Here is an 11,818-nt window from a genome sequence, read left to right as displayed (position 1 = left end):
TCCCAATGTTTTTATCAATCAATTTCTTGCCTAATCATTTAGCATTTTCTTAAGACCTTAGTTAATTACTTAATCTAGTTCTTAGTTTAACAAAATAAACCTTTTGCTAAATCTGCGTCTTAGCTTGCAACAATTAGCAACATTAGTGTTCTTCTTGTTATTCCCCGTGGATTCGACCCTTACTTATTACTTTGCTCAGTTTAGTGATCTAGTTAGGTTTGTTCGATTAGGAGGTTAGTGACGACCTAGTTTTTCCTATATCAAAATGGCGCCGTTGCCGGGGACTAGCGTCTAGCATTAAAACGTTGTAAAGTTGTGTGAGTCTAAGTCTTTTACTATTTTTATTTCATCTTGTTGCTTGTTGTCTTGTTATTGCTAACTCTTTGCTTAGCTTTGTATGCCAAGTGGACGTGCCTTTCCTTTGACTCCATATAATCCAGAGTTGGAGAGGACAGTCAAGGCCATACGACGAGGGCTTAGAGCCGCACAACGAACCCAACAAGCATCATCTTCCATTCCGGTCAATATTGAGGACTTTATACACGAAGAAGAAGTTACCACTCCAAGATCTTCTCAAGGAAGTTCTCCTCACTTTTCTAGATCATCAAGTCCTACCAATAGTGATCGCTCAATGGCGGAACCTCCTAGAGACTTGAGAAGCTATGGTGTTCCGGGTCCTTTTGAGTCAAGAAGCGCCATAACTCAACCCACTACCCAAGCCAATGACTTTGAGCTTCACCTCGCTTTGATTGGCTTGACAGAAAGGAATCAATTTATTGGAGCAAAGGATGAGGATCCACAAGCTCATTTGCAAACATTCACGGACTATTGTTCTACGGTCAAACACAATGGTGTCTCTCAAGACTACATTCGCCTAAGTCTCTTCAAATTCTCTTTAGCCGGCAAAGCAAAGCAATGGTTGAAGAAACTTGAAAATGACTCTTTGGTTACATGGGCTCAAGTCACTCAAGCTTTCATTGGCAAATACTTTCCTCTGGATAAGACCGCCGATATGCGCTCTCAAATTATGACATTCAAGCAAGAGAGTGATGAAACATTACAAGAAGCTTGGGAGAGGTTCAAAGAGTTATTGAGGATATGCCCTCATCATGGTTTGAATGAAGGTCTTACACTCCATTGTTTCTACCATGGTCTCACAAAAGCCTCTAAGACAAGTCTTGATGCGGGTGCCGGTGGTCCAATCATGAAGAAGCCTCTAGCGGGTATATCCGATATTATTGATGATGTAGTGCAAAATGATTCGGATTGGGGACATGATCGCAATGAACGAAGAGGTGGGAGGTACGATGTGGAGCCCATCAATATGCTCTCTACCAAGCTTGATGCATTGGTCACCCAATTACAAAGGTCAAATATGCTTTCCTCTTCCTCTTCTACATCTCATCCCCCTCCCAAATCTCCTAATGCACCCATGCATGCTCATAATGTCTCACATGTCAATTCCATGCCGATGGATATTATGTTTTGTGATTTGCGTGGTTCATATGAACATCATGCTAATCAATGTTATTTGATTGAAGCCTCATCTCCTACTTCCCCTCAAATGGAACAAATGAATGCCTTTCAAAACTATTCCAATCCTAGAAGGGACCCATACTCTAATACTTTTAACCCGGGTTGGAAAGATCATCCTAACTTTAGTTATCGGGGAAACCAAGGACAAGGACCTAGCAACCACTACTACCAAAATCAAGGCCAAGCCCCCTCCCACATGCATAACCAAAGACTTCCGGGTAACTACCAAAGTAATAGACCTCCCTTCAATCCACCTCCCGGTTTCCAACCTAAGCAACCCCCTCCTCAAAAGTCTAACATGGAGTTGATGATGGAAACTTTTATAGCCCAAAAAAGTGAAGCAATGAAACAAGTAGCTCAATTGTCACAAAAAGTGGATTCCCTTAGCACTCACAACAAGATGCTAGAGACCCAAATTGCCCAATTAGCTACTTCTTCTCCTAGAAATTCCGGATCTTTGCTTAGCCAAGGAGTGCCACCTAAAGACCAATGTCATGCCATAGTTACTAGGAGTGGAAAACAATTTAGGGAGGTGGTGGATACAAGAGTTGAGAAAGAGCATGAAGTTGAAAGTGAAAATGAAAAAGCCATTGATATTGAGGATGATACAAGCCCTAAGGCTAGTGAAAAGGGCAAGAGCTTAGAAGAGAACCTTAGGATTGTTGAGGAAGCCAAGAGTACACCTCCACCCTACACACCTAAGCTTCCCTTTCCTTCTAGGTTTGCCGGTGCAAAGCTTGATGATCAATTTGCCAAGTTCCTTGATGTCTTGAAGAAGCTCTACATTAACATCCCTTTCACCGAAGCCATTAAGCAAATGCCTACCCATGCCATGTTTTTGAAAGATGTTTTGAGCAAAAAGAGGGCCTTAGATTGTGTGGAAACCATTAATCTCACGAAGAATTGTAGTGCAATCATCCAAAATAAGTTACCCACCAAGCTTAAGGACCCCGGAAGCTTCTCCATCCCTTGTGCCATAGGAGACATGGTTATTGACAAGGCTTTGTGTGATTTAGGTGCTAGTGTGAGTCTTATGCCCTACTCGGTTTGCAAGAGATTGAACCTAGGAGACCTTAAACCTACTCACATCTCCCTTCAATTGGCCGATAGATCAGTAAAAATGACTGTTGGAAAGCTTGAAGATGTCCCTCTTAGGGTTGGGAAGTTCTACATTCCCGTTGACTTTGTTGTCTTAGAAATGGATGAAGACCCTAATGTGCCAATAATCTTTGGTAGACCATTTCTAGCTACGGCGGGGGCTATTATTGATGTGAAAAATGGCAAACTAACTTTTGGGGTAGGTGATGAACATGTAGCTTTTAGCTTCACTCAAATTATGAAATGCCCTTCTTATTTGGATGATTGCATGCGAATTGATATACTTGAACATGTTATCCATGAAAGTAGGAACATGCATTTGCATAATACTCATGATCCTCTTGAGTTTGCTTTGTTGAATGTCAAAGACTATGATGAAGAAAATGTGTTACATATGATTCAAGCTTTAGATGTGATGGAACATAAGAGTTTGAATACTCAAGGTGAAGACTTGGAGAATGAACCCACCAAGGAGGTACATAAACTTGATCTTAAACCCCTTCCCCCGTCTCTCAAATATGTGTTCTTAGATGAATCTAGTCCGATTATTGTTAATGCTAACCTCAATGATGATCAACTCTCAAAACTCCTCACGGTTTTAAGAGCTCACAAAAAAATCCATTGGGTATAGCATTGATGATCTAAAAGGGATAAGTCCGGACTTTTGCATGCATCACATTGCCCTTGAGGAGGGTCACAAGCCTTCTATTGAGGCTCAACGAAGGTTGAATCCCAATATGAAGGAAGTGGTGAAGAAAGAGGTCATGAAACTACTTGATGCGGGGATCATTTACCCCATTTCGGATAGTAAATGGGTTTCCCCGGTTCAAGTAGTTCCTAAGAAAGGTGGAATAACGGTTGTTAAAAATGATTCAAATGAGTTGATTCCAACCCGAGTTGTAACCGGGTGGCGTATGTGCATTGACTATAGGAGACTAAATACCGCCACCTGGAAAGACCACTTTCCTTTTCCCTTCATAGATCAAATGTTGGAACGTTTAGCCAAGCACAAATTCTTTTGCTACCTTGATGGATATTCCGGATTCTTTCAAATCCCAATCCATCCGGAAGACCAAGAGAAAACTACTTTCACATGCCCCTTTGGTACCTTCGCATATCGAAGGATGCCTTTTGGGTTATGTAATGCTCCGGCTACGTTTCAACGATGTATGATGGCCATATTTTCTGAATTTCTTGAGAACATAATGGGAGTCTTCATGGATGACTTTAGTGTTTATGGTCAAGACTATGATTCATGTTTGGCTCACCTTGCACAAGTTTTAAAAAGATGTGAAGAAGTTAATTTGGTGTTGAATTGGGAAAAGTGCCATTTCATGGTACAAGAAGGTGTTGTTTTGGGTCATGTTATTTCTCAAAGGGGTATTCAAGTTGACAAGGCGAAGGTTGAGGTTATTGAGCAACTTCCCCCTCCCACAAATGTCAAAGGGGTGCGGAGTTTTCTTGGTCATGCGGGGTTTTACCGCCGTTTTATCAAGGATTTCTCCAAGATTGCCAAACCTCTTACCCATCTCCTTGTCAAGGATACCCCATTCTTGTTTACTAATGATTGTCTTGAAGCTTTTTGCAAGATTAAACAAGCACTTGTCTCGGCTCCGATTATTCAACCTCCGAATTGGGATTTGCCATTTGAGATCATGTGTGATGTGAGCGACTATGCCATAGGAGCGGTTTTGGGACAAAGGAATGACAAAGCCCTTCATGCCATCTATTACACTAGCAAGACTCTTGATGGGGCACAAGTGAACTATGCCACTATCGAGAAAGAGCTTCTTGCCATAGTGTATGCCCTGGAAAAGTTTCGGCCCTACCTCCTTGGCTCAAAAGTAGTGGTGTACACCGACCATTCGGCTCTCAAGTATCTTTTAGCCAAGAAGAAAGCCAAGCCTTGCCTTATCCGTTGGATACTACTTTTGCAAGAATTTGATTTGGAAATCCGGGATAAGAAAGGGGCCGAAAACTTAGTGGCCGATCATTTGTCAAGACTTCGCGTTGAAAAGGGAGTGGGAAATATTTTTGACTGACCACTTATTTTTCATTGAGAGTAAGAAGCTTCCTTGGTATGCGGATCTTGTAAACTATCTTGCTTGTAGAGTTTTTTCCCCGAATTCTACAACTCAACAAAAAAGGAAATTGAAGCATGATGCTAAGAGGTACATATGGGATGAGCCCATCTTGTACAAAAGAGGGGTGGATGGCCTCCTTGGAAGATGTGTGCCGGATGAGGAGGTGTCTAGTGTCCTTTAAATGTGTCATTCCTCACCATGTGGAGGTCACATGAGCGCTAACAAAACGATGGCTAAGATCCTACAAAGTGGATTCTTTTGGCCCACTCTATTCAAAGATGCTTGGGTCCATGTTAAGACTTGTGATAGGTGTCAACGCACCGGAAATATTTCACGGAGAGAGGAAATGCCTCAAAACCCCATACTTGAGTTAGAAGTCTTTGATGTTTGGGCCATAGACTTTATGGGGACATTTCCTTCTTCATATGGCAACAAATACATCTTGGTGGCGGTTGATTATGTGTCCAAATGGATTGAAGCTATAGCATCCCCAACCAATGATGCCAAAGTGGTGATGAAGTTGTTTAAAAAGACTATTCTCCCCCGATTTGGAGTTCCTAGGGCCATAATTAGTGATGGCGGTTCCCACTTTGCGCAAAAGTCCTTTCGTGCGCTTTTGGCCAAGTATGGGGTGCACCACAAGGTGGGTTTGTCATACCATCCCCAAACTAGTGGTCAAGCGGAAATTTCTAACCGTGAATTGAAGCTCATTCTTGAGAAAACCGTTGAGAGGCATAGGAAAGATTGGTCTATTAAGTTGGACGATGCCTTGTGGGCCTATAGGACGGCTTTCAAAACTCCTATAGGTACCACTCCCTACAAATTGGTGTATGGCAAATTTTGCCACTTACTGGTTGAGATGGAGCATAGGGCGCTATGGGCAATCAAGACTCTCAATTTTGATTTGGCTAGTGCGGGTGAAAAACGCCTATTGGAATTGCATGAGTTAGAAGAGTTAAGGATGAATGCTTATGATTGCGCTAGTGTCTACAAGGCAAGAACCAAGGAGTGACATGACAAACATATCAACAAGAAGGAATTTCGTGAAGGTGACAAGGTATTACTCTACAATTCAAGGTTGAAGATTTTTCCGGGCAAACTCAAGTCTAGATGGAGTGGCCCTTTTGAGGTGAAAAAGGTTTTTCCACATGGTGCGGTTGAGGTTTGTGGCAAGGACTTGGAGTCCTTCAAAGTGAATGGACAACGCCGCAAGATCTACTATGAGGGTGACACACTTGGAAAAGTCCTATCCCTCGAACTCAAGGAGTTCACCTCTCCTCCATCCACTTGATTGTGAGGTAAAGTCAAGCTAATGACTCAAACTTAAGCGCTTACGGGAGGCAACCCGACTTCTTTCCCTTTTTCATTTCTCTATTTTTTCTTTCTTTTTCAAGCATTTTTCATATATTTTCTTTTTATGCACTAACCTTTTTGTGTTTTTTTTTCTCTTACCACATAAAAAAAAAAATAATATAAAAAAAAAGAAAAAAAAAGAGAGAGGAGTGAATAAGAGGTTTGTCATGAGGAAAATTGCAAGAGGAGTGAAAAATATGGAAAAATTGGCTAAGTGTTGAAGAAGGGAAGATGGAGCGAGCCACAAGAGAGCAAAAGGGGCGCTCCGCAAGAGGAGCGGGCGCTCCATCCTTCCGCACAAAAACAAATGGAAGACAGAAAGTTGGAGCGAGGGGGGAGCGTTCAAGGAGCGGGCGCTCCGCCCCACAAATTTTTTTTTGAAGAAAAACAGAACGAAGGAGCGGTCCTGGAGCGTTTCAGGAGCGCCCCGCTCCAGGCTTGGAGCGGGCGCTCCTTATCAAAATCACGTTTTTTTTTTAGCACTTTCTCTTTCCATCCGGCCCCCCCTTTCCCTCTCACTCACATTCCCTCTCTCTCTCACTCACATTCCCCTTCTCTCTCATTCACATTTCATTCAAACCCTCTTTCTCTCTCTAACCTCCATTAAAACTCCAACTTCAAACCTTCATATCTCCTTTATCTCTCAATATTTTCACTCACCTCCTTCACAAAACCTTCATATTTTCTCCTCCTCTACACAAAGAACCCACTTTCGTCCAAAAGCCCCAAATTCGAAACTTCTTCATCACTTAAAAGTTGAAGTTTGGGGGGATTTCTTGAAGAAAAAAGGGAAAGGAGCACGATTGAAGCTTGAAGTCGCCTACATTGCTCGCAATTGGGAATTTCTTCACCCCTCTTAAAGAGGGAGGTAAAACCTTAACCCTAACTTTCATTTTTCTTCTAGATTTGGCTAAGTAAATTGAATATATGATGATTGTGGTGTTTCTTGTGGATTTAGCTGGTAGATTTAGATAGATTTTGATTTTTTTCTGATTTTTGGAATTTTTGGTATTTTTGTGTGATTTTTTTTCGTTCTTTTCCTTTTAGTTACTTACTTCTTTTATCTTTCTAGTTCCTTTTGTTTTCATATTTTTTATCTTTTTTTTTTATATAGTCTCTTTTCAATTTTTCTTAATTTTTACTTTGATTTTTTTTCTTGCCTTAGTCGGTGCCCTTATTTTTGTGTTTATTTGTTGGGTCGAGCTCGTGTCTTTTGAATTTTAAAACTATCACTTGGTTGAGCTATTCTCCTTAAACTCCAAGTATGTTTCGTTCGCGTAAAAAAAGTAAAAAAGATCATGGCTCGACCTCCCAAAAGAACACAAAGGGAACCCTTCCGGCTCTTAAGTTTGCCAACCCCGAACATAAACGTTGGTATGACGAACTTAAGACCGAAAGATCAAGGCTTCCAAGTTTTCCATGGTGACACCCTTGAGAGTCTAGGGATAAGAGTTGATGTAAGGCGTGCCTTATTTGCTTTAGGCATGGAACGCTTTTACACATTTAGCGCCTTGACGTATGAGCGCCTCACCTTGGAATTCTTAGCCTCTCTCGAGAGACGTGAGGTTGAGGGACATGAGGGGGAGTATGAAATCTCCTTCCAATTGTTCAATCAACCCCAATGCATCTCTTTGGCGAGGCTTAATGAAATTTTCCAATGTGATGCCTCAAACGCCATTCGCAATCCCGAGACTTGGCAAAACCCCACCTTCTATCAAAGGGACGTATTTTGGCGCGACATTGTCGGATACGCCCCTTTTGATCCAAAGACGGGATATTCCTCTCATATGCATTCCCCCATTCTTAGATATATTCACCCGCCTCCTTGTTACCTCTATTTACTCAAAAAAAGAACCAAGTAAGGTAGTATCGGAGGAGTTGAGTGCTAACTACACTGCTTCCCATCTCCCTGACGAAAATGGGGGCAAGCTGAATTTCGGATTTCTATTTCTCCAACAGTGTCTTGCTATACGCCGTGGGGAATTATTCAAATCCGATATTCATTGTGGGGGGATTGTTACTATCATTGCCTCCGCTCTTAGGTTTGGGGAGCAACTCTCTTTGTTGACTCCAGTTGATGACAACCCCTTCCTTGATTTGCACTATATTAGAGCCGTCGGGTGGATCGACTTTACCCCCGATCCCGAGCGGTTTGTTTGGAAGGTAAGGGGTCGTCATCACTGTTACCTCCCAAACCCAGCGGTGACCACCTTTGATCGCGAGGGGGAGGATGGTCAGATTCTTCTCATCCCTTTTGATCCCCCCGTCGCGGACGCCCAGGCCGCACACGCCAACTTAGCTCCTCCTCCCCATCAAGAGGAGCCGAGTTCCAGCCGGCATGCCTCAGTGTCATCCTGCTCTTTTGACTATGAGGGGGCCTACCACAGTCTTGCTCTCAACCAGGATCGTATGATGAATATGATCCAAGGCATGAGAGAAGACTTAAATGGTATGATGGTACAAACTGATGCTATGTACCATCACCATGTGCAGAGTGGAAATGTTGACCCTTATGTCAACTTTCCAAATCGGCCTCCTCAACATGGGCCAATACCGAGATGGAATGAACGCCAACCCATGTACCCGTATTGGCCCCAACGCGACCCACCCTATGATTGGCGAGCACCCGGGGGTTCCAACCCCATGGGTGATCCCGCTATCCCCACCCCTACGACGCTTGGCCACCGGGCTACACGGGCGGTTGGGAGCCTCATGGCCCCCCTCCGGAAGCCGGTCCATCTCACATGGACGAGGACTAGTTCCTTTTGCCCCGCTCCCCCTTTACTTCTTTTGAATGATTGCACCGAGGAGGTGCCTTGATTGTTTGGGGGGTGTTTATATTTGATTATGCTCGCGGGATGTGCTTTTTAAGGGTTTGGGGTGTCTTTTTGGGTGCGCGTCTTAGAGAGGATGCATTGCTAGGTCGGGCTTAGAGGCATGATAGGAGAGTGTGCTTCAATGTTTATTGCCTTGAGGAATTTGATGAGAACGACCATGGTTGACTGTTTTTCTTGTATATTACATGTATATAACTTTTTCCTATTTCTACTCTTTTTGTTGCTTTGTATATATCTTTTTGCTTTACGTTTCTTTTTATTTTCTTCTCATTTTCTTTAGGTCTTAGACTTGCATGTAGTATATGTTGAACCCTAGTTTTGATGATGACAAAGAAGCAAAGATACAAACTAAGTAGTGAACTAATGAGTTTTTTAAGTGTATGGTGTTTAAGGTATCAATGAAAGGAACTGGGAGAATACAAAAGTCAAGGAAGAAGTCAAGAGAGGATTTCAAAGGCTAAGTAAAGAAGTTTCTAAGTTGATACTGGAGCAAGCATTGGATCAAGAAGAATAGAAGCTAGGCGTTTTATTTCTAGTTCCAATGTAAAGGAACAAAGTAAGAATGGTAAGGAACAGTGGCAGCTTTATTTGAGAATGAGATTTTGTTCCTTTGTAAGGAACAAACTAAGTGGCACTAACGAATATGTTAAAGGAATTAGTTAATAAAAGAAACTAGACTTAGGCGTGCAAAGTATAACGTTAAAAGTAAATTGAGTAAGTCATGCCTAAATTATAGGAAATTAGTTTTATCTAATTTCAAATGATAAAATCAGTTTTAAAAAGAAAATCGTTTGAGAAAAGATTTTTTTTCGAAAAAAAAGAAAATAAATATCCGGTTTTAGAAAGATTTTTTTAAAAGATATATTTTCTTAAAGATTAAAAATTCAGTTTTAAAGATAAAAAAGTTTTTATAAAACTGATTTTCGGATAAAGCTCAAGGAACTCCTATTATTAGGAGTAATGGCTAAATATTCCACGTTCATTTTAGATCATGGGATCATGGGACATGATGTGAAACGTGTTCCTTAGGGGAAGGAACATCATGGGTTAATGGACTTAAACATGTAATCTAGTTTAATCCCACGTTCTTTATGAGTATTCACTATAAATATAGAAGTCTAGATAAGTTCCAAATTGTGTCTGACTAAGTAATTAAGTGAGTTTAACTATTAAGTGTCAGTGCCTTCATTCTCTCATAATAGCCATTTGTTCTTTGCTTCTTACTCTAATTCCACTAAGCTTATTTCGATCAATTGTATTTTGGTTTTTGGGGTAAGGGAACTTTGAGTGAAGTTCTGTAAGAAAAGGCTTTGAGTGAAGCTTGTATGGTGGAGAAAACTTCGAGTGAAGTTGAGAGGAACTGCTGTTAAGGGAACAGTGGTCAGGAACTTGAGTTTAGGAACTCAAGGTGTGGCTCGAGTTAGAATTAGGTTGTACAAAGTTGTTTGGCCTAATTAGTGAAATGTTGAGTTTAAAATCCCTAGTGGTCGAGGTTGTTTCTTCTTGTTGGGCCCAAGAAGTTTTTCCTCGTAAAAATCCCTTGTGTTCCTTTAGCTTGTTTATTCGTTTAAGTTTTAATTTCCGCAAAAAGTTACGTTTATTTCTACACCTACAATTCACCCCCCTCTTGTAGTGTTCCTAGGGAAATAACAATTGGTATCAGAGCTAGAACTCACGTAAGATAGGAAACCCTATTGAGAAAAAGATCCAAGGAACAATGAATACCACCGAGAAACTTGAAGAAGGTTATTCCACTCAAAGGCCTCCTATGTTCAATGGGAAGTACTACAACTATTGGAAGAACCGCATGGAGATATTCATCAAGCTGAAAACTATCAGGTATGGAGAGTCATTGAAGTTGGTGATTTCGAAGTCACAACTACAAATGACAAAAATGAGGTAACTCTTAAACCCCTCTCTGATTATGACAAATCTGATTTTGAAAAAATGGAAGTAAATGCCATGGCTATTAAACTATTGCATTGTGGACTTGGACCCCATGAACATAATAGGATCATGGGATGCAAATCCGCAAAGCAAATATGGGATTTACTAGAAGTAACCCACGAAGGAACTAATGAAGTTAAAAGATCGAAAATTGATTTACTTATGAATCAATATGAACTGTTCTGCATGAAATCAAGAAAGCATCCGAGACATGTTTACTCGTTTTACTAACATTATAATGAGTTGGCTTCTCTTGGAAAGTTTATTTCATCTGAGGAACAGGTTCGAAAGGTTCTTAGGAGTCTTCCTAAGGACAGATGGATGGCTAAAGTCACTGCTCTTCAAGAAACAAAAGACTTCACTAAGTTCAACTTAGAACAGCTGGCAGGGTCACTTATGACTCATGAGCTTCACCTTGATACTGAATATGGTGAAAGCTCCAAATCAAAATCAATTGCTCTCAAAGCAGATGATGAAGATGATTCGGACTCAGAAGAGAAGAAGCAGCCCTCATGGTTCGAAAATTTCGAAAGATGTACAGGAACATGAAGAATGGAAACTTCAAAGGTAAAACTAAGAAATTTTCTAACAAAGCTGCTTGTCATAAATGTGGAAGTACAGATCACTTCATCAAGGAATGTCCTCTTTGGGAAAATGACAAAACCAAAGAAAGGAACAAGGAACGCTTTGCTGAAAGGAACAAAGAATCAAAAGCACCTTTCTCTAAGGCAAATGTGCGCAAAGCTATGATAGCTGCTTGGGGAGATTCAGAGACGGAAGAAGAAGAGGAACAACCAACTGAAGAAACAGCAAACCTTTGCCTCATGGCAAACACTGACGAAAAAGAAGATGAAGAAAAATTGAGGTAAGTCAACATGGACTTGAGTCAGAACTAGATGGTAAAACTAGGCTGAAATATATGATCTTCTTTATGATGCAATTCTTGAATGTAGAGATGAACGT

The 11,818-nt window shown here is 41.2% G+C and overlaps 1 protein-coding gene and 1 pseudogene across 1 annotated transcript; one reads left to right on the top strand and one right to left on the bottom strand.

The window, feature by feature from the left end:
- The first annotated feature begins 397 nt into the window (after positions 1–397).
- On the top strand, positions 398–3,385 carry LOC104907573 (uncharacterized). The gene has a single exon (XM_010696515.3). It carries the CDS (start codon positions 398–400, stop codon positions 3,263–3,265), a length of 2,868 nt encoding a protein of 955 aa, XP_010694817.2. The 3' UTR covers positions 3,266–3,385.
- Positions 1,017–1,116, bottom strand: LOC125497148 (small nucleolar RNA R71; annotated as a pseudogene).
- Positions 3,386–11,818: the final 8,433 nt, after the last annotated feature.

The sequence above is a fragment of the Beta vulgaris genome, chromosome 4, assembly GCF_026745355.1.
Source record: "Beta vulgaris subsp. vulgaris cultivar EL10 chromosome 4, EL10.2, whole genome shotgun sequence".
NCBI lineage: Eukaryota > Viridiplantae > Streptophyta > Magnoliopsida > Caryophyllales > Amaranthaceae > Beta > Beta vulgaris.
The sequence above is the reverse complement of the archived record's forward strand: the minus strand, read 5'-3'. Positions and strand labels throughout refer to the sequence as shown.

Coding starts and splice junctions, on each gene's coding strand:
- LOC104907573 (XM_010696515.3), top strand. CDS start 398: ATGCCAAGTGGACGTGCCTTTCCTTTGACTCCATATAATCCAGAGTTG.